Source organism: Malurus melanocephalus, unplaced genomic scaffold (assembly GCF_030028575.1).
Source record: "Malurus melanocephalus ecotype Western Australia unplaced genomic scaffold, MMel_1.1 scaffold_26, whole genome shotgun sequence".
Taxonomy (NCBI): domain Eukaryota; kingdom Metazoa; phylum Chordata; class Aves; order Passeriformes; family Maluridae; genus Malurus; species Malurus melanocephalus.
Genome location: NW_026623258.1, coordinates 716,586 through 743,789, shown reverse-complemented (window position 1 = coordinate 743,789; position 27,204 = coordinate 716,586). Strand labels below are relative to the sequence as shown.

The window sequence follows — 27,204 nt, the reverse complement described above, 5'->3', positions numbered from 1 at the left end:
AYCACTGAGTTTAAGGTCACCCTTCTCTCTAACTTCATTATAAGTCCTGGTTTTGTGTGTCACAGATCAGTGAAGTAGCTTGTGGATGAACAGCTATCAATTCCTATCAAGAATTTTCTAGCTAAATTAAATCCTGTTATTTTCTGTTTGCCTAAAGCTGTAACACATCCCCTCTCCAGAATCCTCACGGTTTCAACAACAGTTTTCAAAGTTACCTGCCAACCCTCCAGATTTCTTACATTTCACCGTCTTAATGCCCAGATTCAAAAGTGGGAACAGTTAATGCTTTGCTGTGTGTGTGGCTTTTCAGATCAGTGTAAGTGGCTTTATGGACCCCTGTAAACCTGCAAACTGCTGTTGGGGAGCCCTTGTTCTAAATATTTCCGTCATTAGCAAGAGAAGCCGCGAGTACCTTAAATTAAAATAGATCTTTGATAGATCTATTATAATAGATCTCCCACTAGGACATCCAGAGAAGAAATTTACTTCAATTCTTTCGTGAAACTTTACAACTTTGTCTTCCCAGYGCGGGCTGGAGCCCTGGTGAGGCTGTCATTTGAACTGGAGCTGTGCTGCAGCCTCTTTTGTTCTCTGCTCGCCTCAGATGCCGGCTCGCTGCCTGCTGGCGTGCCAGAGCGAGCGGGATGACTTGTGGTGACAGCTGTAAAGTTGCGGATGGGAGCAGAGAGAGGAAAAAAGCCCTTGTTCAGTTAGGAGGGGTTTTATATCTCTCTGTTGCCATAACTACACAGAAGGAGAAAAACATGCTTCTTTCATGCTTGTCTAGATTCAAAATTGCCTGTTGTCATCCTTTCATAGGTTCAGCACCTTTGCGGGTTGGTTGTAGTAGCATTTTCGGATTATGAAATGATTGTGAAATTTGTATATTGCCTTCACAGTTGAAATTTTGACTTAATCACCGTGTTTTCTGAGGTGTTCCTTTGTTTTCGTTTGTGTTTGAAATGTTTTAGCCAAGTCTTATCAACCATCTTCATTATGTGAAAGCCATTCAGCTCTCAAAATAGTCTTTATAAGCTTGCTTAATTCTTAGAGAGCCCATAAATTTTAATTCTCATTAAATAAAGCTTTGTCCTTTAATCTCAACAGACTTCTTAAAAGTGTCCTTTTTTTTTTTGTTAATTCTGAGTTTGGTAAGGCAGCTACTTAAGCACATCCTGATAACTTAATTCTCTATGAATAGAAACAACATTTGCAGTTAAATGGTTTCTTACATTATCAGCTAGTTATGGCTCATATTCTCTTGCCATACTGTACAAACCCCCTGCTCAGCTAACATGGACACTAGGAATTGACTTTACTAKGATTTATACAAAATACTTAATATTAACAGCAATACCTTCCAAAAAGCTTGCTTAAAAACAAAGGCTTAAAAATCAAGGTTTACCTTATTGCAGGGAAACATGAGTTAGGCAGAAGGGAGAAGGATGTTTTACAAAATGTTTCYTAAACAGCTACAACACTGTTAGATTTTGAAAACTTTACAGTGCTTAAAAATGTAGGGGGAAAAAGAAACAATTATAAAGTCTTTCACATCTTCAGGACAGATAGAATCTAGAGATTTGAAATTATTGTAAGTAGGAAGATGTTCAGAGGAAATCTTGACACAAATTACGGCTTTTTTAACGTAAAATACCATGTTCTTAAAGCTCAGGGGGCCMAAAAAATAGCTTATTTATCTTTTTTTCAAACCTGTAGTCATTTATGATTCTTAGGTAAGTTAACAGCTCTGTATTTAACTCTTACAGTAACTTCTGTGGTCGTGAATAGTCATTATTGCAGCCCCCCACAGCTGCTGAAGCTGCAGAGCAGGGAACTGGAGTTGCTGGATTACAGAATACCCCAGGGAGGGCCTAGATTTGACAGGCAGCRTTTTCTTMYTTTTTTCCCCCCTTTTTTCCTTTTTTTTTCAATATTTGGTTACACTTATCTGTTCTGATAGTGTAATGAATCACTAAGACTCATTGTGGGGACACAGTCCGTACCAAAGAACAGCTCTCTATGATATGAGATSTCCACTGGACCAAGAAATGCTGTCACATGCATTTAACCCAGTGCATAACACATGCCTGGTACTAAACCATCCACTGAGTATACAGGCCTAAATACTGAGATTTAATATCTTGTTATTTATAGATTATGTATAATATCTTATGAAAGGGTAAGATTTCAGTGCCTAAGATTTGAGTTGATTTTATTTGCTTTCATTAGGCATCATGTGCTGCAATATGTGAATGCTAGAAAACACGTGCATTACCACTGGCCAGTAAAAATTTCAAATACTGGCCAGTATTTATTTCAAAGAATTTTGTTGATTRCACTTACAAACATTTTGTAGAAAACCTGAGCAGTGCCCCTGTTGAAGCTGGACAGCACTGCTTTGTTTCCAGTGGGCAGAGGAGCAGTCTCATCCTTGCTAATTAATGTATGTTATGTGCTTTGAAGTCTTTGATTGCCAGTTGTTACACCTTGGAGTTGTGGTGTTTTGGGGTTTTCTTTCCCCTAATAGATGCAATTTGCTCTGGATACATCACTGATTTATGTTCAGAAACCTGTCTTTATATATTTTCTTCGTTTGAAGCACAAGTGTTTTGTTTGCCAGCTGATGGTGCACATGTGCCCATGGCCACTGTTAACACACAAATGGCATCAAAACTGGTCAGGGTTTCCCTGGTGCTGTTGTGTCAGGAGCCTGTTGGTGATCACAGTATCAGTTTCACAGATRGGTGCTGCTTGTTCAAAGCCTTCAAAACTGGGAAACGTTTAGCTAATGCCTTGCAGTACATAAAGAGATCAAAAAGGTCCGAAAGCTATCTCCTATCTTCTGCTACAAGCAATTAGGATAATACTGAATCCATCCCAGACCACGTAGTAATAAATATTTTAGCCTTCCCTTAAGTGTGGATTGATATTCAGGGCTGCCTGCTGGTAAATAAAACAATCAGAACTAAATTTCCATTGAATCTGGGCTATTCTGCCTTTCCAGTGCTCTCAGATTTTTTTTTTTCCTTCTCTTTCTGCCTGTCTCTCTCTTTTTGTCTCCAGAGAAAATTATTGTCTGCCTGGAAATCAAGTTACAGTGCTAACTGACATAGTGGCATGTTATATGTGCAGAGGGGGCCAGACTGGCAGTTTGCTGGGATCTCCTGGGCTTTGTTTGCCTTGGCCAGTATAGAACAGGCTGCAGCCAACTTCGTATTTAAACGGGGGTGAACCCTGAAAAAAAACCAGCAGATCCTGATGTAGGAAGCTACATCTTTATCTCAACATCTCAGTGGGTATTTTTATGCTGGGTCCTTTGGTCTTGCTGCCTGTCCTTACATGGATCACAGTCCTTGCTGGAAAATGAAAGAGATCAAATTGTCACTGTATTCTATTCTTTGCATCCATATGTGTAATATAAATGCAGTTCATTTTCAAACCCGGTCACATGCACTCACTGTGCATTTRTAACCCTGTTTGATTATGAATTAGCAGGCATGGATACCATAGARGACTTTACCTCATAAATCAAAGCTGCAAAGGCATTCTAGCCCCCAGACTTCCTTTTTTATTATTTTAATGCATAACTGTGGCACCAAAATGTCTCTAAAGTTGCATTTAAAGCTTTTTTTCCCCTGCAGATTAAGGATGCAGTTCTCTGAATATAACCAGAAAATATGTTGAAATAGTTCTACGACAATATAGGGAAATTTCAACTCTGTTAATGTGTGAAGGCAGCCTTGAGGTACATCCTATGTCAGTTCCAGTGATGATAATGGCCTGAAAATTAGTTTCAAAACATGATACGGTGATTTCCCTGAGTTTTTAATATATTTAGAAAGATTCCATTTACACATAGAGTTGCAGTTGTCTTCCTCAAGTGAGTAATCACACAGCTGACTTTGTTGACCCTTTCTCATCATAAGGTGAGAAGAATTTGTCTATGTGAACAACAAAAAATTATTTAGCACAACAGGGCATCTCATTGCCAACAATCCTTGGAGTAGAATTATCTTATACGGCCACATACAAGTTGCTCAGCAGGATTTAAAAATATTTTCCAACTCTCCAGCATCTGTTACTGTTTTCTTTAGCAGCACAGGTGTCTAACAGTGTCAACACAGCGAAGATCTAGACAGGTTGGTCTGCACTACAAAGTCCTACTGCCGTGGCTGTATCAGCTTGGAGTATGACAACTTCACACCTTGCATTTCACATTGCTGTGCTGACAAAACCCAGCAGAAGATGACTCTCGTTGCCTTTTGTTCAGGGGCTGGTGTAGCTGTGCCAGCAGTGATACCTCTCCATCAGCATATGCTCCATCTTCACCAGGGTGTGTAGCTGGGTAGCACAGGCTCGCAGGGCACGGCCTCGCAGTGCTCCTGCAGTCAATACTGAGCTTTTCTCACTTCATTTTATCTGGCTTAAAGGCTTAGGAAAGCAAAATATGCAGCAGATACCCATAACCACTCGAGCATTTTCACATACCTTTGGAGCAGGATGGTGTCCTGTGGAAACTCCATAATGAGTAGAGGCTGTGAGAGGAGGACTGAGCACACCAGTATCACGCAGACAGCATTTTGCAGCTCCATCCCAAGCTTTTAGCAGCCTTGGCTCTTTGCAATACAAAGTGAGAGTTCTTCACCATTTGTCTGCCTCCCCCATCWCTCTGATAAAGGATCCTTGCACAGGCAGTCCCCACTTTCTTMCGCCCCCTTCTCCTTCTGCTCTTGATAAAGAAGTTCAACTAAAATTGAGTTTGAATAAGAAAAAAAAGATGAAAGTATTTATCTGTAACAGATTAGTTCTCACCTTCTGCAAAAAAAAAAAAAAAAATTCTTTCTAGTCCCAAGTAATTATTTAATCTCTCTTAGTAATCCCTGAGGAGAGCAATGCATCCTACCTGTCTGAGCACACAGAATAGGTTGGGTTGTGCCTGAGACAGCTCTGTCTCCATTCGACTGCAGAGACAGTCCAGGYAACTGGATGTATRATCTTCAGGGTCCAGGAAGGAAATYGAAGTTCATGGGGTAGTATTGGGCATTAAAAAGTTCCTCACCCMGAGGGTGTTTGGGCACTGGAACAGSYYCCCMRGGRARTRGTCACAGCACCAAACCTGCCAGAGTTCAAGAAGTGTTTGGACAATGCTCTYGGGCACATGGTGGGGTTCTTGGGGYTTTCTGTGCAGRRYTGRGAGCTGGACTTGATGATCTTTGTGGGTTACCTCCAATTCAGGATATTCTATGATCTGAAACATCCTCAGCTGTTAATGATTCTCACCAGGCTTCACTCATTTCTCTGTTCCTCTCCTATTACCTTTCAGGCCAAAAGAGATTAAAGCCCCTGTTTGTTATCCTCAGTCCCAAATAAAAGCTGTTCTCCAGAGATATGTGCTCGTCTTCATTCCACATGGAATAAGATGTAGCTGATTTTTGTATTTGTCAACTGGGAAATAACTAACCCCCATCTTGAACATCATGTGAGACCCTAAGCGATGATATTCATTCATGTGTCAACAGCACAAGGGCACGTTCAGCGGGTGATTGGGACACTCCACAGGCTTTGGGCTTCTCTGTGTGTCTGTGGATGTTGTGGTGAGGAGAAAGACTTGCCAAAGTGGCAAAAAATCCCAAGTTCTTGCTYGGTTCACGTAGGAAGGGTTCACCTTGGTGAACTCCTTCCTGCCACTCATAGTTCCTGTTTGACTCCTAGATCTTCTGCTTCATTATTTCATTTCTTGTATCTACACATTCTCTACCACTATCAAAATAAGCACGTGTGGGCAGCGTTGGCACTTCATGGTTAAAATTACTGTTTTGCATAACTAGAGCAGAACCTTGGGAATTAATATCCATACTTATTAAGGCAAGAAGGTAATTGGATTTTCCTCCTGGTAACTTTTCTTGTCTTTCCCACATTTTCTATCCCAACCATGAAAGCATGAGCCTGTGTGAGCAAGCACTGGTCTCTTTCCCGCTCCTCACAAGAATAATTAGTGATGTTTCATCAATTACGCTTTGCAGTTTTATAAGAGGCTAGTATTTCCAAGTTAATTTTTTTAAAACTGTTTGTAAAAATTGTTCTTCCATATTTTATGGCTCATTATATTTTAGCTTGTGCTGCCCCCTTTTAAAGTTTTGTCTACTAAAATTTAAGTGGAGTTCTTTATTAAAAATGAGAAGAAGCCTGAGAGCTTCCATTGCGCCATGAGACTGTGCATTAGAGAGGGTCTTWAAGTATCCAGTCTCCACTGTGCTTAAAATATAGAATAAATAAACTTTGGGAATAAGTTCCTTGTTCATTTTTATTTCTGATCAAAAGTAATTTAAAAAAAATACTCACTGTAYAATTTCTTTTCCCTTTACTTGGTCTACACTATTACACAGTTGTGCTTGGTCCAAGTTGATCCAAGGCCTGTGGGCTCTTTRGTTTAATTTGTAATTTGTCCATTAATTAAGAGGGAGAAAATGTGGTRTGATGGCTGGAGCAGGGGACCAAGAATCAAAGCTGCTGAGCTCTTTCTGACTCTGTTCCTGACCTGAGGAAAGTCACTTACACCTTCTGACCTAWATTGTCTCTGGGACTCTCAATATAATTATATTAAATGCCCCCAAGCAATGATAGCAAGGCTGATAATGGCGAGACAGAAAGTGCTGCCTTTCCAAGCTCCTCAGAGACCTTTAGTTTCAGGTTTCAGGTCAAGTCCCCTTTAGGTTCGGCCACTACGTAGCTCATGTAATTTGGGGGTGTCTATTGTGCAGTTCTGTTKGAAGAAAGTATTCAACCAGTATCTCACTGAGAATGATTTAGCAGCAGTAGTGATGAAGGACACAGAAAGGACTGGCTTGKTTTTATCTCATCCCAATGTGTGTGTGTACCTGTGGCAGGAARGGAAAATCCCTTGCACTAGGGTAGAGCACTGGCTGTGATTCAYTGAGGAGAGGGAATGTCAGTGCTCACCCTGCTGAAAGCTTGTACCTTAACTATYCTTGCACTTCATTTTTACCTGGATCTCTTAAAAAAACAAAAAGTCAAATGAGAAAAAAAAAATAAAAAACCCAAACAAAGAAAACAAAGTCCGTTAGAACAAAGAAATGAGAGGAATAAATAACCAGTAGGAAATTCCTAGCACATCCCTTTTTGAAGGTTTCGGGAAATTCCATTTGTTGGAGGAAATGCTGAAAATTAGGAGGAGCCCAGAAGAGGGAGTAGCAAGAGACAGCTGAGGTCATTTTTCACTGCCAGGACTGCACTGTGTTGTCTCTTCTTTTACAACTCATCGGCAGGCATTATTACCTGGTGAAAAAATTTGTTTTGCAACTCATCCTGAGTCCTCATAAATCATTAATGCCTGGCTAAGCACAGTGTGAGCATTACAAATACTCTGCGAATGAGGGCCCATTCTGATATAACCTTGTGTCCAATACTAATGCCTGCTAGTTATTTAGTAATACAAAGGAGCCTGAGCGAGGAAGATCGATGAATCAATGCAGTCTCCTGACTTCCTTCTCCTCTCCACCTGCCTCTCYTCTTTCTAGTTCAGATACTGAGCTGCAAAAATTCGGACAGTTCATATTCTTCTCTCTGTGGACAGCACTATAACAATTTAGGGGAACAAGGAGGGAATCACGGACTCCAAATGTCTGTAGGACAAGGAGGAGCTTTGGTTTCTGATTCGAATCTGTTCTGATTTCTGGGTTTTTGTGAGCCAAATTGCACCACTGCTCCAGACCTGTTTCCTGGTTTGCATCACTTAATGAATGCATGCAGCATATAGCACACTCGAGTGTGTAAAGTGCATAGATAGAAGCTGTGCCCAGGAACTGCAGGACTGAGTGTAATTAAAGGGTGCTAAGCAAGTCCAAATAATGAGCCCATTACCTGGGGAGCTGTCTGGGAAGATGCTCAAACCAGCTCWCACCATACTGGAGGTAGCACAGAGAGCACWACATCAATAAGTGCAGTGGCTGAGCTTTGAATCTTGTTTCTCAGTACCTTGGCCACAGGCAGGAGTTCAGCAATGGTCTGTACTGTCCTGCTTACCCTGAGCTCACTTCCCAAAACCCCCAGCCCATTCAAGAGTACAACCTCTCCCCTCCCCTCCCCTCCCCTCCTAGCACAAGATCCATCTGTGCAGTTGCTATTCATACAGTTRTGCCCTTTGAACACCATAATAATTGATCATGAGCTTTAAAAGAGGGAGATGGAATGAGGTGAGGTGGAGATTGACCCTTTGTGTAAGCGTAATCTTAGACTTGTATGACTTGGTCATGGATGGAGCCCTTGTCCTGAAAGGTTTCTGCAAGGAAGGTTGTAAAGTCACAGATACAGGAGAAATGGAACTTGAATAGGAACTTAGGAAAAGTGCAAATGGGGGTGAAGGACAGTGGTTGGGTAAATTTGAAAARGGGAGAGAGTATCAGAAAGTTTAGAGGGAAAAGTAACAGTCTTTAAGACATGAAATGATAGAAAATTGGTGTGAGGAAAATGGTGTTGCTGTAAATGAAAATGGGAAAATGGACTAAGACAGAAAAAGAAAAAAATAAGTGTTCATATGTGAAAAGTGACAGAAAGATGCTTCTTCCACAGATATATACAACTGATAMAGCAGCTGGTGCTGTTCCTGGGAAACCAGAGACCTCAGTCACTTTGGCCCTCAATCAAGTAGAACACCCCTTGTGCCCAAACCATCCTTGGGCTTTAGCTRAGGCCCAAAGTGTTCAATGTGCAGGGAGACTTCAGGCATCAGACCTCGTGCAAAAGCCTGAGCCTTGCCTTCAGAGGAGTGAACATTCAGATCCCATTTTAGGTTTTGCTCAAAATGTATCATTGTGCTTTACCTCAGCTGAATTCGTTAAAAATAGTCCCTGCTATAGCACCCACAGGACAGAGTGGTTTATTTTCCCCTATTATAGATCTGACAAAAGCCTGCTGTTATTTCTGTGCCCTCTCTAATGATCTGCTTGCTCTCTGGAGAGCACTGACCCATTTCAGCACAGAATAATTAGCCTTTCAGACACTACTGTGTTTCCATTAAATAGACATAAATGTGCAAGGTGACATTTATTTACTTAGTCCTGAAAAATATGCAACACAGATGTTGGGGCTTGGGAGAGCTTCAATTTCTTTTCATGGAAAGTTGTATATTTGCATGCTTTTGTGTCATTAAACATTAGTGCATGGATGGAGTAATTCCTGTTGAGGTTCCCTGGGGAAGCAGGAGAGCACAGGGATTATTTGGGTCTGGGTTTCACCTTAAGGYCCTTTGGCAATGCTTTGGCAGCCCATGCTCAAGCCTGACAGTGGCTTTGAGCACAGTTAGAGTTACACACCCTTGAAGTCCCTTATACTCCACGTAAGGACTCCATGTAAGGAGCTGTTGTTGATTTACAGATCTGTCTGAAGAAGAATGTGCTCAGGGTGTTACACTGAGGAAATGAGAACCTTGACCTATTGCAAACATAAAATAAACCCAAAGTCCTTTAGTATTTAAAATCAGCTCTTCTGTCATCTTGATCACTGGCTTCTGAACTGCCAGGCTATTGCCCAGGTGAAAAGTRTATTATTCATCTTGATAGCCACTTTGGTCTGCAAAGTTGGAAGGAAGTCTTAGCCTTAAAAGTCCAGGCAGCATATAAAACATGTAGGTTGCTTAGTAGTTCACATCCCCACACGGAGACGTGGCATGCTATCATTTCATTCTGTTAGCACCAATAGGCTCTGTAAAAGGAGGCATCAYGCAAGGTAGGTGCTTTATTGCAGGATGGAAACACTTTCATAGGTTATTTTAATCATTATGATTCTTTCATGATGTGTGAAAGTTGATTGTTGCTGTAAATGAAGCCATTGAAGGCTAAAAAATAAAAATGCTGTGATGGTAAAAATCCTTGGAGTGCAAAAAATGGGAATTGCTATAAAAGGCAGTAATTTATTCTCTGCATGAGATTATTTTTTATCATAAGGATGCTTTTAAGCTAATTCTGAAACGTATACAATTGTAGTCTATATAGCTGAGGTATATTGCAAGGTGCATTGATAATTTAGCTAATTTTTTATGCACTGTAATTTATATATTATTTAGAAGTGCTATTTTATTCTGTTAACTGAGAGGCTTAACACATTTTTACTATGTTAAGGATAAGTTATTTTTGCAGGTCTTGTGATTTTATTATTTTGACTCATATCCAATTCATATTGCATCATAATACCATTTTTACTAATATTATTCTAGTATGTTCAAAACTTATTTCCATTTGGATAGAAATTCATTAGCTCTTGATTTTGATTATAACAAATTATTTTAACTTTTCTGTGATAATACATTCTCCGTGTTTCTGATTTGCTAATGCTGAAATATTTTATTTTCATTTTTAACCCTTCCAAATTTAGGAATTGTTTTGCTTTTTTTTTCTGTGTAGATATATTTCAGTTGTTTAGACCTACTGGTTCCTGCTTTTTTCTTTTTCTTTTTTTTTAATATGTTATGTTCGTAACTTCTGACTGTCTGTGTTGAGCCAATCTTACCAACAAAAATATCAATTGTTTCCTGTTTCTCTACTTCTTTACAAAAAAAAATGAAAAGTGAAAAGTAAAAAAAAAACTCTTAATGGGAACCCTGGCACTGTCTGTCTTCTCTGTTCTGCAGAAATGTTGAAGGAGTTGAACCAGCAACGCAGAGCGAAAGAGTTTACAGACCTGAAAATTATTGTTGAAGGCAAAGAGTTTGAAGTCCACCAAAATGTTCTAGCTTCCTGCAGCTTGTATTTCAAGGACCTGATTAAAAGGTTTGCCTTCCTTCCAGCTGTGATCTGCTCTGTTCTTTTGTAGGGCGCATTTGTGTCGCTTTTTTTTCCTCCCCTCTCTTGCAGGTTTATGAAGATTGAATCTCCTGTCACAGAGCCAGTAGCCATTCTTTCCACCTCCTCTGAATGTATTTCCAAACTGAGACTCAGATCCATTTGTTACACATCTGACTCGTACAGTGTAATTATTTCTGATGAGTAGAGGCTGGTTTTGGCCGAAGAAAGTGTTCCACCACTGAGAGATCTAAGATTTAAACTCCACTGCTAATGGTGATTCAGTCCACAACTAAAAACGGCTGCTGTCGATGTTTGCGAGGGACTCTGTCACACACGACAAAAGTCTGTGCTTCAGGCAGCAAAAAGCCATCAGCATTCAGGTGAACGGTGCTGAGACATCGTGCAAATAAAGCATTTGGAGTATTGTAATCCCTTCACCCTGAAATCTTCGTTACATGCTGTTGTGTGGCTTTTATGGGCAAAGRGATTGATATTTTTATTATTTGGGGACTTTTAAAAGAAGAAAAGACAAGTGATTAATTTCTCTAGTAAAAATTGGAAATTAGATGATTTTCTGGTCAAAATGTAGCTCGGTCTGCATGTTGGACTAACAGAAGCTTTTTCATGCAAACACTGCAGCTTAGGGTAGGTACAGTATGTACATTTTCCAAACGTCATGTCTCCACCTTCGCATTTTCCCCCCTCTGTTTCTAGCTGATTGATTCTAAACAGTGCATGATAATCTTTTTTTTCCATTACATTGATTTTTCAATTTGTATGCTTCATATACTTGCATAGGAATAAATTGGTACTCTCATATTATTAGTAAGTTAGAGTAGCAAGTAGGGAGAAAAAAAACATGAGGATAACTTTCATTTTTCTCTCAATCATCAGCAAATTAATGCAGCTGCTGATTTTGCCTTGCAGTATTTTCCTGAGCAGACTGAGCCTGGACTGTGCTAAAAAATGGGATTAAAGAACATTTTGCTTGCTTCAAATCCTGTATTTAAATTTTGCCAACTAACACAATAGTGACTGTATTTTATTTCAGGATGGCATATTGGCTGGTATCTCCTTTCAGTGTATTGTGTCCTTTTGCACAAAGCTGGTTCTATAATTATGGATATATATTACATTTCTRTGATATAACTGTACTGACTGCCTTATCAATTATTCATAAAAAATATGTTGGCCTAAGAAGCATGTCTTTTCCCCTCTGTAAATCTAATGATTGCTAGCGGTAGCTATGCCAGATTTCTCCTGTCCTTTCTCTTCTGTCTGCTCATTATTATTTAATTGTTAAGGCTACAGTATATGCATTTTACGGAGATAAAGAGTAGAGTCTACACAAAAGGAAAAATCTTTGAACCAACTTACAGAAATYAAATCACTGACTGGTCAAAGACTGTAATTTGGATTTTGTTGTGAAAACATCTGCCTGTGTGCAGAAGTCACCAGGCAACATCTACTTCTACAAGCACACTGAAGAATCTTCCTGCTTTAGTTATCAAATGGAGATATACTTTAGGTTGAGCACTGCTCTGTTATGAACGTAGTTAAAACAATAAGAAAAATTAAAACCCTAGATTTTGTGAAAGTAAAGCCCTGGATTTGAGCATGATTGTCTTCCAGCTATCCACATAAGGCTTGCATGCATTACAAGAAAAAAATAGTGCAAGGTTTAGCCTGTTTGCTAAACTCACCACTTTTTGCCTTCTTTCACATCATCAGCAGCAATAAATATTCCAGAGGTCGATTTGTGTCCACCATCAGGTCTCTCCATCCCAGTTGTCTTCCATATATAACCTCAGTTGCACACATGTAACCTTGATGGAGGCTAATGGAGTTGCACAGGTGTATCCAAGGCAAAAATACCTTTATTACTGATGATGATGCTGGAATAAGAAAAAATTCAGCTTGATGTCAAGTTGAGTTTGCAAAACTGTCAGGTGAGAAAAATAAATATTTGCCTGTAAACTGAGCAAATGTGTCTTTGCGAGACAATAAACTCAGGGCTGTGGGTTAGAATTTCTAAAGACTTGCTTTTTGTAGGATATTTGCAKTGTAAAGACTTTCCCTTTCTGAAACCCCACTCAAGTCAAGGGCTCAAATTGCAAGAGGCACTCAATTTTTTGTGGGATCATGCTCTTAATAATACAGAATCATTATAGTTCATAGAGTTAGAATGTTTATAAATACAATACATCTAGAATCCTCTGTGATATTTGTTAGCAGCTCCTTTGCGAYAGCACTTAAAGCTTTATGTGATTTATACTGCACTCCTTGTGTTATTATAGAAATCAAAACAAGAAATGGCAGTTTTTCTTAAAGAATAAAAAAGATCTCTTTATATTAAATATAACAGAAAGGCCATTTCAATCAGTGCAAGCCAGGGTTAAACCCTGGTGTCATTCCAGCCAAAGGCACTGATGTGTCACCAGAAACATCAATGAGAAAATGATCTATTCATGAAGGTGTTATGTACATCTATAGAAACATGCAGAAATAGAATCTTTCAGAGTATTTACTTCAGCTTATTATTTGATACAGGCTGGTTATTATTAACCTCATATTCTGCCATTGATTCCACTGTGTGTTCAAGTTGGTATCTGATGGTAGAATAGCAAGTAATGTCTCAAAAGAATAAAAGAGAAATGTTCAAAATCAAATAAGATCAATTATTTCCTTCTCAAAATAAAACCAAAATACAGATAAAAAATATAATAGAACTAGAGTTATTGCTCATCTTGAGGGAGGCTATTTGATGAGAATTAGTCATAGCAGGGAAGAAAATATGTTGTTTTTATTGCACTGATAAAAAGATGATAACCAGGTTTGATTGTCAAAAATCATTCTAAAGTTATTTATGAAACAAATTTGGTAATGAGAGTGCACTTTGAAACTCCATTATTTTCTCACAAAATGGCTAATCCTGTGCTGAGCATTCTGTTCCTCATCCAGAAAATTCTCTATTCTATGTGATTCGTCTTTCAAATACCTGAGCCCCTTTGAATTTGGGTTAGTCCAATTCTGAGCCTGAGCTCTTGCTCCATACCAACCACCTGTTCTGGAAGGTTCTTCCCATCAGGAACTGCACAGCACTCAAGCCTAAGCCAGGACTTGGTGTTCCTCCCCCTCCAACAGCAACTGGCCATGGAAAACAATCTCAGCCCTTTTCAGTGCAAAATCATCTGAAAAGGACTGGGTATCTTAGGAACAGCAGGTGTGAAATGTTCCTGTTATCTGTTCCACATGACTGTGCCCATGAAGGGGGGAAGGTGAGATTCAGGGGAAGAGTGGGGATCCATGCAGGAACTCCTGCAGTRTAGGGCTTTGGGAGAACATGGATGATAAGCAGCAGCTGGATTGGGCTTCTGCCCCCTAAATATATATTTTTTAATATATATATTTTGAGTGCACTATCAACCACATTGTTTTCAACCTGCTCAACTTTGGCCTCAAATTTGCATCTATATTTTAGCTACTTAGGAATCAGCTGTCTCAAAACCAGAGCTTAATTTGTGGTATAGACAATGAATATGAGAACTTTGAAGGCTTCCTGAAGGATCTGTTTTTCCTAATTTCCTAATTCCTGTGTGCAGGCAGGTCTCCTGGCATTAGGTAACCAAGATTTAGGTCCAAGGTTGGCATATAAGGCAGGTTGASTCTCACCTCACCTTCTCAACTGTTACAAGACTGCAGAGAGGGAGACAAACCTGTCTTAAGAGGCAAGTCCTTTCCCCACAAAATGTGTCGAAGAGGTGAGGTGAAGGAGGAGGCCATCCCGGTTCACTATAAAAGAGAGGGGGATTTGTGTAGACAGTGAACTTAGGAAGGGTTTTCCATCACTTCCCTCAGGAGTTCCACCTGAGCTGGCTGTCTGGAACTTCTGTGCAGCTGGGAGGAAAGATGGGAATGTCTGCAGGATTATACATGCCACCTTTCGATAAATAGCATGAATTGCCTTCTGGAAGTGCTCATCTTTCATGACCCAGAGAGAAAGACCAGTCACCCAGCCTGAATCATAGCTGACTAAAAGGACATGAATGATTTCTTACAGAAACTAGTGTTTTTCCTAATGGCACATACTTATGCTTATATGTGCACACAAAAAAAAAAAAAAAAGACACAGATCTAGATCCATCAAAAAACCCACTCTAAAATATGCCTCTTGCAGTGCACAAATTTTTTTTTTATTTAAAATGTTCTTGGTTTGGGGGAGAAAAGAAATGAGCTCTGTTTTTGTATCTGCCCTAGTAGAAATGGTGGAAGATGTGGGTGGGTGGGTGTGTGTATTGCGGAAGGAAGGAAGGAAGGAAGGAACGAATGGAAAATCCCATGAAGAGCCATCTTTTTTATTTCCAGCTGTATTTGGGATAGGCAAATGCAGCTGCTGAATAAATGGAATTTCTGATATTTCCGTAACAAAGAAATGTTTCACCGGAACATTTTCATTTGCTGCTTTCTTCTTCTTAACCCAAAGTACTGGAATCTCTACCAGATACAACATTATATAGAGAAAGCACTTGGCATAAAAGTCTCTTCTTGGCCAAAATGCTTGCTTTTATAAGCAGGCTTTTACAAGTACACTTCTCTCTGGTCAATTACTAAAGATACACAGATCTTGTCCTACAAGCTTTATCTTTTCRAGATTAGATTTTAATGATGCTTTCTAATCTTTAAGTCATCTTGGGTGCCTGATTCCAGTGGCACAGAGCAGTAATTCACATGTACARAGAGATTCTGTCACAAGAAGCAGCATTTTGGATGCAGTGTAATCTGGCCACGCTGTGTTCATCCTTCTTATCCTACAAAGCAGAGCCATTGACTTCATGGCCAAATTGCTTTTCCACAATACCTTGTGGTTTTTTTTTCAAGTCTTTAGATTTTTGGTTTTTTGGTTGGGGTTTTTTTGTCTAAAGTAGGGTTGTATATACTCTCTGAGGGCTTGAAGGCAGGGCAGAACAAGTAAAGCATTTAGGGTGATAAGACCAAATTTCTCTTGCTTTACACCTACACAGAAGACGAAGATGTCATTTTGCATTTTACACCATTGTGTGGAAAGGGAGCATTTGGATGCACAACAGAGAAACCTGCCACTATCCATCTGAAACAGCCTGACAAAACTGCAAAAGCATTTAGGTGTCTRGAAAACAGACTGTCTGGTTTGTGTTTACGTTCTAAAAAGCCCAAAATGAGAAATAGCAGATGAAAGAAAARTCTACTCTTAGTGACCCCTTCATGTTTTCCTGCTTATTAAGAATCTTGCTTTTAACTCTGGAAGGGGAGCAGGCAGCATTTCCACATCTGCATACTTCATCTCCGTTGTGGAACAGAATGAATGTGGAAACAAACTATAACATGTAGCTGAAAACAGAGAAATAGGGAGTTAAAGATGTGATGTTCATTCAGGTGCCAGGAGAAGTACGTTGTGCTGAGAGAGAGAGCGCCAGGAGTGTCTGTTAAACTGTTTAAACCATGAGAGCAGGAGGGCTCGTGGGAGTGTAAAATATCCTTCACCCTTTACTGCCAGGGGACAGGTGTGAATTGTGCTGTGGACAAGGTTTTTCCCTTAAACGAGGCAGTGATAATTGCTGTGTGTTGGGCACAAGATCTTGGCATGGGACACAGCTCCCTGYTCTCGGTGGCCCATTTCCGTGAGCGCTGCGCTCGCTCTGCCTGCCCAGGCAGCCACCCGCCCGCCCCTCRGAGCTCCCTGCTGGGCTTCACATTTCACAGCTGCCAGACCTTGGAAAACATGTGTTCATCAAGCAAAAATGTATGGTCTTCTACATAAATGAATGGCAGCTTACAAATATTCAGTGGTGTTCTGGGCTGCCACAAAACCCATCGCAGGTGTCGCAGCCCGGCTGTTTCCAGCGCGGCAAGCGTGGCTGTGGATTAGGAGGGTGAGTGGCTTGGGCTGGATGCCACTCTGAAAGGAGGGACAGAGCAATGTGCCCTACTCTGAAGAGAAACTGGAGCAAGGAGGACAGAAAGGCTCCTTTTCGAGCCTSGAGGTGTGGYACAGAAATTAAGCYTGTGCCCTGTAATGGCAGCAGTTGKCAGAGGCACYRAGCAGATCCCTGAACCTCTCACTCTTCTCCCTCATTGACAGCATCTCTGCTGTAGCTGGGGCTTCTCACTCCCGTAATTTCTAGACTCAACCACACATTCTGCAAATCTTATAACATAAAAAAATAAAGGAATGACAGACTAATCACCTCTCTCGCTGCAGCTGTACCCATCCACGAGCAATACAGCTGTCATGCAAAATCTCATAAAGTGCCAGTGCAGGTGACCTACCTATATTTACTTACATCTCACAGCCCTGCCTAGGCTTCACTCTGTTAAAATTTAGGGGTGAAAGGGTGCAGTTATCTAACAAGGTGCAGTTCAAGATAATGAATCAAAGACAATGGAGAAAAAAAATTTCCATGGTATAGAAACAGGAGCCATGTTCTTTAAAACTGTCTTTTTGGGACAATTTCAAAAGCCAGTCTTGCCCTAAAATGAGGGTAATCAAATCTCCAAAACTCCAACTTGCTCATAGGTAGCTTCGGGGATCAGTAGTTCACTCCTTTCATTTAAATCATCAAGCATTAGCCGCTGCTGGATTGGGATAATGAATCTGAATTAATATGACCAGGTTATGATCATATCTGATCATGGTGCCCTCTTTTTGCTTGCATAGTGCTGAGCTTGGGTGCCTGAAATACTCAGAACAGTTCTGCAGTGTGGGTGGGCAGAGACTGATGGGGTGAGAAGGGCCACGTGCCCTTTCCTGCCTGTACTGTGGCCATAGGTGATGTGCTGTAGTGCCTTTTATTGATGTCTCTGGATCTATAAATACTGTCAAAAAGCACTAGCAACACCCTGTAGCTGAAGGAGAAAGAACCAGTGCCTGACAGAATTAATTCTAATTACTGAAATGCTGATTGGGATCTTTGGGCACTGCCATAATCATAGTAGTAGTAATAAATAATAATCGTGGTTATCATTATTTTATTATTGTTTTCCCTCTAGACATTGCAATGATGAGAAAGAGTCTTGGATAGACTACCTAGATAATTACTTGTATAAATTTCCCCACATTCCTAAGAAATGGATTTATTAGCTGCATGCCAGCTCTGTTCTAAGCTGGTTTTTGATGGTGTAATAAATATCATTAAAAGAAAACAGATAAGAGTTGGGTAAGGGTTTGAGCTTTAAGTATGATGAGAATAATTTTTTTATTCTGTCAATTTACTTTTAATCTTCCTTCCTATATATCCCCCAGAAYCTGCTTGCATCTTTTATTTACCTTTAACAAATAAAGCTCTCACCCAGCTTGTTTTGCCACTGAATTAGGCTGCCAGAGATACTTGAAAACAAGTTAGATCCCACACTATTAATAAGTTGGCCCAGTTTTTTCGCTTTTCCACAAGTACCTTGTGAGATGCAATTTATTCTCGGTCCCTAGCAGAAGTCTAGGTCATGAAACACTGTTCTGCCAAGGGCACTTGCTATTCACTTCTTCATTCACTTGCCAGTCGTTTAAGCCAGCGTCTTCAAACTCGTCATCCTCTTTCTTAAATCTCAGCAGGGAGCCAGATTTGTGCCTCCGACTGTGATCTCCGACACTGCAGCGTTACAGGCTGCCGCTGATCCCGCCTTTAGAAATGGTCCTGGCCGAGCATTTAGATTGTGTTCCATCAGTGAATGGCATTAAGGRTATATAGGAAACGTGGCTCTTTTGTTTGCTCTATTTTATTCTGGCCATGTTGTCCGTGAACAAAAGCGTTTGCTCTTAATCCCGTTGCTCGTCTTGGTTTGTAATGATCATTTCTGTGATGGTGAATTAGCAGGAGCTGCTGGTGCGTGCCCGAGCTCACAGCCATTAATTTTCCTGATTTTYTTCTGATAGAGCAGGTGCAAACCGGCAGCATTTGACCCTAATAAGTTACACTAGTCTTGCCAGATTTTGTTTGCCTGGAACAAGGAACATTATTTGTATCAACATCCTGATAAAAAGTGAGCAAATGGATTTGTTGGTCAGGTAAATTTTCCTGACGAATTTGCAAGCCTGTGTTTAAACAATGTAATTTATTTAATCTTGTGATTTTACTAGTTCTTTATTGTAATCATACAATAGCACCGTTACAGTACATGTTTTCTTCTCTCATGAGACAGATGGATAGTGACTGAGGCTCAAAGATAATGTTTATCTACAAGATAGAATAACGAAGGCAGAGATTTGCAAGTTAATACATTTTGAGCTGGTAAAACAATTCCAAAGGAGAAGCGATGCTGGGTTGTAATTTTTTTTTTTTTTAAATCCTGTTCAATAAAACATTCAGTGCCTTATGACATACGTATTGCAATGATGTTGCTCTATAAATGTCCCTTCCTGTCATCATTTACATGATTGATTACCTTGCAGCTGCATAAACTTGTATAACTCAGTGAATAACCTATTACCTCAGTATGCACATGATTCTTGGTGTGTGTCGTGGAAATATGTGTTGTATGTTTGGGCATCTATGCTTTTGTATCTCATGAACGTGTAATTAYGATAAATCAAGATATTCAGTATGAAATACGACTTTCCATGTAGAGTGCTGTGTCTGATCTGTACATAGCTGAAGGTTGGCTGTAATTTAACAGTTTCTTTTTTGCTTCTCCCAAGACACATAGACATATGGGTTTTGAGCCATTAATGACTCTGAAGATGATAAAAAAATCAAATAGTGGACAGTTAAGATGTGGCATCATTGCACTCTCTTCTTAGCCTGGAGTTTTAGTGCTTTAAGGATTAAAGTAAAAAGTTAAAGTTCCACAATAAACAAGATGCTCAGTCTAAATTGTGTCAGCTTGAACAGCAATTTCTAATGAGCACACAGCTAACAGACTCTTAAGCCTCATGAGAAGCTGTCTACCCCAGTCTGGAGTCCTTTCTTTGGTAATCAAAATAATTTGACAGAGATAAAAAGAAGTAGCTTTTCTCCAGTTAAGTGCTTCATCTTACATAAAAATCTTGGATTTCCTGTTTTCTGGAGTCCTAAATACTGTCCAGGGAACAAAGCAATTTAATTTGATTTTTTTTTTTATTGTCCTGTCTGTCTCGGTAGAAAATATGTTGCTCTCATATAATGGGAACACAATTACTATAGGGTAAACATTTGTATTGTTAATTATGAAAACGAGTCAGCAAGATGAGCATGGTGAGCTGAAAGGGCAGATCCAGGGAGGGCGCTGGGGTGGAGAGGCCAAAAAGCAACTGAGTGATGGGATGGGCCATTGCTTTGGTCCGTGCAAGGAGGGAGCAGTTCCAAAATAGGGGCTTCAGTTTCCTCAGTCCAGGGTGGAGCTGGAAGTCCTGCCTGCAGCCAGCAATCCTGCAGCCTCCTGTCAGCTCAAGCACATGCTTTTAGGAATAAGATTCACATTCCTGAGTTGTATGAGACCCTGAGGTATAGATAGGCAGAGACAACAATTTTTTTTATTGCACTACCAGAATGAGTGTGTTTTCCTATTTCTTAAAGAYAGATTCTGAGTGAAATCTGAACAAAATTGAGGTTATATTATGGACCTAGCTCTTTGCTGCTGTCTCCTGCTGAGAGAAGCAGGTACTGGTGGTAGGCTCACAGATGGACCTCGGAGAGGCAAAAGGAAAAATATGCACCGAGTCCCACTTGTCCAAGGAAAAATCACAAGTAATAATTCTAAATGTGTCTTTATTTTAAAAGATAATCATTTATTTCAGTGCCCTTTTGGAGCACAAAGCTTAAATGTACGTCATACCTCTGAGTGTACGGCACAGTGAGTCATATGGCATCGAATGTAAATAGGTGTCACAAACTCTGTCAGTCCTCCTGTTCCCAACCAGGCAGCCTGGGCGGAAGCTGAACCAACTGTTCCTAGGCAGTAATGTACATTTACATAAAATGTTTCACATTTTTCATGTTTATTCCGTGCAGATGGCTACATTTTGAACATCCAGAATTTGTTTTGACTTTGTGACTGTAGCTTGTAAACAGAGCGTTGGCTGGCATCTGCACCGGGTATAGGTAGCTTTTCGTATTTGATCTAAAATTGAGTGAAGCTGTAGCCAAACCATTAGTCAGTCAAAATAATGTTGCAAGCCAGTTAAAGGCAGTATATCCAAACCATGAGGGAAGGCTGAATGAGAGGCGGTAGCACTGTCCATAAATTGACAAATTGATGCGCTCGCGGTGTTTCACTTACACAGCTACTTTAGCCAGACTCGAAATGTGGCTTTGCAAATCAAGGCATCTCTCTATTAAATGTTTTGAACAGAATCACACAGACGTTCTGTTATGGGAACGTGTGGATACAAATAATGCAGGAAAAATGCATAGATACACATATATTTATAACTCAAGATGCAGAAAACTCAGTTGCATCACTATTAAGCACAAAASCACTACTGCTGATTCTTGTCTGTGTGTGTTACATGTTTGGAAATGGTTTTCAAGGACAAATGAATACCAAAAAATGTAAATTTCTCTACTTTTTATTTTGTCAGTTCCACTACTAGATCTTGCAGATGAGGTATTAGGGTTATTTTTCTTGCTATCAAGTATTTAAACATTTTAGCTCTTTTCTATACATTACTTAACAAAAAGGGACACTGATTCTGATTTGTTRTTTGAGAGTGTAATCAAGCCATCTTCTGCTTTAAAGGGTTCCCTGTGCCTTTGTCTTCTCTAGTTGAAGCAATTAGGTTGAAGGATAAGTAGCCAGACCATGYTCAAAGGCATTGGCTTGATTTTGTTAGACTTAATTATTCCAGACAGTGCAGAATATTTTTCAGTAACTCCCCCCCTTATCCATTCAGAGTATATCTGTACTTTTTGCTTATCTACAGGTTCAGTTCTGCTTGCACATTGCTCAGGTCTATCACCTTGCTGGAGAAATACATGATTTGTAAATCTGAAAGAATTCCCCAACAGCTACCATAAAATTAAGCTGTTAAAGAGCTCTTGGAGCTTGTTTAAATGTAGACCTAAACAAATCTCTTTGCTGTTTAGCTCAAGATAAATCTTTTTAAAAGTCCTGTTCTAAATCACTTCCCAATTTTAATGAGTTTATATATCAGCCTTTGCCAGATTTTTACTGTAGCTTTTCTCTAAGATTATAGCCATGATAAAGTAAGGACTAAAATTGTTTATTATATATTATTCTTCAGAAGCAAAACTTTTTCCCCCAGAGGCTGTTGGGAGAGCTATTGATTTCCTGCCACAATGTGAAATGTGTGACCTTTATAATATGAACAATGATTACAAGGCCAATAAAATGACATCATTCTGTTTAAACTTTAGAGTTCGCCGGGCAAATAGCAGAATGTGCCACATTTAATGATGTCCATGGACGATAAGGGTACRCTGGCTGGCTTCAAGTGAGACTGAAACAGGAAGGTGGCAGGCTCTCAGTCCTCAAAAGAGCTCATGTTTGTGCCAGGAGTTGGGCAACAGGAGTGTATATGTAGAACTGTGATTTTTCCCAGCTCTTAAGGCAGGAAGTYGGGGCTTTTCTGGTAACAGACTTCTCTAAATGGTTGCATTTACTGATGTCACCAACAAAACTCCTCCTGTTGTGACACAGGATGAGCTATTTGGGGCAAAGCTCTATATATTGATACAGATTTTTCCCAAATCCACTGCATATACATTTACAGGGTGAAATTCTATTCTTGCAGTACAGCTTTAGCCACTTCATTGCAGCTCCTGTAGAGGAGCCGAGAGAAGACTCGGCCCCAAATAAATGMATTATAACTGCACAGGGCATATGATATTCTAATATGTGTGAAAACAAGGAACACAGAAACCTTWAGTCAGGCTTTGAGGGGGATGCTACAACCTGATTCACTGAAATAATTTCATAAAGAAGTCTATGGAATTTTCCTTTTCAATCACATCAGTCTGTTTCCCCACATTATGTTCTTCTCTTCCTTCAAATGCTTGTTTTTGATCCRTTAGGACCTGCTTCAGCCAATTCCCTGCCCATTCTCAGCCTACACCCAGCCAGATCCCTGGTGTGGAAGCCAGGGTAGCTGTGATTTCCCTGTGCAAGCTGAATCCAGCCTGTACTCAGTATTGGATCCAGCCAAATGTGGAGCCAAAGGGCTTGCTGCTTATAAAGCACAAGCAAAACAGCACAACACATTCAAGACATTGCAGAAGCAGGAATAGGGATAATTTTCTTTCCCATTTCTGGCTCATTGTGTAATATCAATAATCTCTGTAGCTTTGTATTATACTTGCCGTAAGTGGCTCCAGTGATTGATTAAACACCTTAGCTTTTCTTTGGCATTTAATCAATTGCAGCAGCAGTTTATTGCTYGGTGTATTACAAAGTAAAAGAGATTATTACTTAATTATTGTGAAAAATAGCAGCTTGCAGTTGCTGCWAGCATGGGTATGTGTCTGTGCTGACACTGGTGTCACATCATCCTTTCCTTTGTGCCTCCTGGTCTGCGTGCTGGGTGCGATTCCCAGTGGATCACAYGCAGTCCTTCCCGCAGCCATCGCCAGCACAGGGCAATTAGTGGCGTTAAATAAATAATTGCTTATGCTAGGGCTTCCCACAGTGCAAAGAGCCCGACTCTGTCGCTTGCTGGGTACCTGCAAGCCTCCCTGAAATTTTAGACAGTGTGTTTATGAACCAGCCCACGTGAATATGAGCTCACTGTCAGGTACAAACCACATCTGGGAGCAGTTCAGCAGGAATTGCATCGGTACCAAGAGGTATTTTGACAGCCCAGAGTGCAGCACCAGATGTGTGTGCAGCTAAGGATAAATCAGATACAGGGCATATTATTGGGGTGTGAGGGTGAAAAAAGGAAAAAACCCAACATTTTGTTACATCCTCTTGAGGATCTAGGAAATGGCAACTCTTCTGTGTTGACACCAGAGGTTTTCTGGTGTAATTCTCAGATGCARAATTGAATCCATATGCAAGAGTTCAGAAAGAAAACTGTGGTGTGATATACCCTAAGGATTCGGGGCAGCATGCACATCTGTGCTTGTAGGGGTACAACAGGTGTCATGATCAGTATGTGTTCGGAGCAACTGCTTGTGGAATAGGRTCTAACCCGCCTGTATTGCCATGCAAAGGGACATTTTAATATGTAGAATTTTTAAAAATGGGGTTTCATTCCTTGGTTTGCTCCTGACTCTCTACGATCATAGGCAAGTGGTTTTACTTCCTTGTGCCTCAGTTTCCTCCAGTGAATGGGAGTAACCATCATTCACTACTGCAGAGAAGACTGTGAAATTAGGGACTGCTAGCTGCTCCTCCATTGCAAACAAAACCTCTTTAAAGCTTTGGTCATGCTGAGATTCATACAAATTAAGGCTGTGCTCTTGACCAGGGCTGGTCAATGGAAGACSAGTGACAAAGCATCCACTGCAAATTTCAACCTTTTCCCCAAATGACTTTGGGTGTTGTTGGGGTGGGTTGTTGGGGCGTCACGCGGGACAAGACTGAACTTCGTGCACTGTTTATTTTTCTTCCGTGGTGGTAGTAGAGGTCTGCCCATCACCTCTCTAGGCAGCTGTGTGAACCCAAGAGGTTGGTAGTGCTCATGGTAGCTTTTGCTCACGCTTGAAGCTGGCGTTGCCTGTGAGTAGTGATGCTTTGGCCAGTCCGTATCTGTCACGCTGCATCGTGTGCCGGTTTTGTGTCACTCGTGCAATGGCTTTTGCAAGTACTCGARCAGAACTGGAGCGAGCAGACGTTGACTGTCCAGTGACAGACAAAAAGCTCATGTTTCTTTGAGAAGGTGCTGGATGGTCCTAACCATTAAAAGAGTTTATTTTCTTACTCCAACAGATTTSCCCTCCCCTCCTTGATGTTACCAAATTTATCATCACTTTTGTCTTTCAGGTGTAACCTGTCTTTAGTGTTGCAGACACATCAGCCATGCATTAAGAACTGGGCCCTTACTTTAATTCAGTATGACTTTCTTTTTGTCCAATAATTTCACAAGCACTAATGCACACTTCAAATGCAGGAGATACTTTGATCCCCAAATTGTTCAGCACTTCATGCAGGAAAAACCGTAGGCCACAGTCATGAAACTCCTAGAGGATGGCTGCTGGCTTCCTGTGGCAGAGCTGGTTGTTGTTTTCCCCCCTCTCCCTTCTTTGCTCTAACCATTTTGTCTGTCTAGCTTGTCTTGTATTCAGTTTTCAAAGCAATTGCCATGAAGGGCTTCCTTTTTTTAGTGCCTAAAAGGGAACAATAGATTTTCAGAATAAGCATATATTATATTTTATATGGCCATCTGTATACCATAGATATTGTATTGATCATATCTATAATTTAATATAACATACTGAGAAGTTCAAGCTAAATAGAAATTAGTATTTTTATTACTATTTTTTATGAAAAGGTCTTTAAATGTATCCTTAAGTGCACATGACATCTAAAATTATCCCAGTGCTGGATTCTTGAAAAAGTAAATGACCTTTTCTCTTGAAATTGGAGAGTGTTTTTCCTAAACAGTTATATTATGCRCAAAAGATGAGATGTTACCCAAAATGTTAAAATGTATTGTTTCCCTTTGAAAGCTAATCCCGTTCCTCATTTTCATTAATGTTGGATCATTCATTTTCCTTTTTCTTTTTTTCCTTTGTTTTCCTTTCCTTTTCTTTTGCAACTGTTTTTTGCATGAATATGCAAAGTAGCAATAAACAGATTTTTTGTAAGACTTGCTCTAAGACTCTTCTCTTTCAGATCCAGTTAAAGTTTTTAAGTTCAGTTATTTTAAAATCCATGTTCTTCAGTTCCGTAAACAAAAGTAATGGAGAAATATAATGAGGTGCAAAGCGATTTTCTAGCCCTCACTAATCAATAAATGCCAATAAAATGGGGATGGTGTAATGTCCATAATTTAATTGTCTGCTGTTACCAGGTCACCACGAGACAGCAGCAGAAGCGGGGAGAAGCTGGAATTGGCCATGTCCAACCTCACTGCGGATGTGCTGGAGTTACTCCTGGAGTTTGTTTATACAGGTTCTTTGATCATAGATTCAGCCAATGCAAAAACCCTACTGGAAGCTGCCAGCAAGTTCCAGTTTCATACTTTCTGTAAAGTCTGCGTTTCATTTCTAGGTAAGAATCACTGCATCTAGTATGGGTTCACAATCTTGTGTTAAGATTTATAAAGTGTCTTTGAACAACTTTTAAAAAGTAATGAAGAAACCCAAGATGAAACAGAGTAAATAAGGTAAAGTATCATTAATTTGGTTTGTGATTTGGATTTCGAATGCTGACATGATGGCTAGTGGAAAATGGTCTAGAGAAGTGTAGCCTGTTGTTTGACTGGCAACAGCTTTCACATCTTTGATAACTTGTTTTGTTGAATCATGTCTCATTCTTGGTGTCTTGATGACATTTTGTTTCCCAGAGAATGATGTCTGCATAGATACCAGGACATAACACACAAGTTTGCTTATAACTGTGGCAGCAAATGTGGGGTTCTACACCAGGCCAGTTTGGTCAAACACCAAAAGAGTTTGKAAATGGGCTCCAATGGAGGAAGAACTCCCAAATGTGCAGAAACACTAAGGACTCCATTGTGATACCTGCAATTTCCTTGCATTTGTGAGAAAGTCCTTCTTTACATGTCCGGTGTTGCAGGTTGAATGTTCATGGGGTTTGTTACTGCATACAGAGCTGATGTTCCCAAAAARGTGGGTGGAAGGAAAGGTTGCTGTGCCCAGCCCTGGTAGCTGGTGTGCCCTGTGTGCACGGGGAGCATTTGCCTCCATGGGAGTCTCCAGAGCAACATCTTTCCCAGTGCCTTGGTCCTTCCTCACGTGGCCACGAGAAATCCTTTCTTGTCCAGAGCACCATGTCATCCTGCTCCTTTCACTTTCCCTCTGCTTTCCAGCATAGAGTATTTCAAAACAGTCCAAGATTTCCAGCTCAGCTAAGCTTTACTGGCCTGAACTGGAACCAGACAGACCCATTTCTGTCATGGCAGAAGAGGAGCCAGAGCTTGAGCTCAGCTGAAACCCATTGGTTCAAATTCCTGCCTGTACCACAAGCCACTCCTTCACTGTCATGTCTGTAATATCAGTTTATGAGACAGTAATAATTTAAAAATTACTAGCAGCAATTTGTTCGTACCAAAAAAATGATCTTGATGTTACATGACTTACTTCCCAGATACAAGTACCTTTTTTTGGCATCTGATTTCTGCTTGGGCTTCCTCAGCTCCCAGCTTGGGGTGAGAGATATCATTCTGTCTGTAGCCCAAATGAACAGTAGGTTCTTCCTGGGTAGTTCTCATTTAAAATTGACATCTACTTTTGCAGAAATTGGAAGATGAGAGTTTAAAAAATGCTGCACTCAAAAATAACAAAAACAAAAAAAAACAAAAAAAAAAAAAAAA

General features: G+C 40.2%; 1 protein-coding gene across 2 annotated transcripts in view; it reads left to right on the top strand.

Annotated features, from left to right (window-relative positions):
* KLHL29 (kelch like family member 29) overlaps positions 1 to 27,204 on the top strand; it is a 321,222-nt gene that overhangs the window by 239,058 nt on the left and 54,960 nt on the right. For both annotated transcript variants that reach the window (XM_057390429.1, XM_057390430.1), the window contains 2 exons: positions 10,646 to 10,784; positions 25,720 to 25,919. In XM_057390429.1, coding sequence (XP_057246412.1) covers positions 10,646 to 10,784; positions 25,720 to 25,919 — 339 coding nt within the window. The remainder of the gene's footprint in view (positions 1 to 10,645; positions 10,785 to 25,719; positions 25,920 to 27,204) is intronic.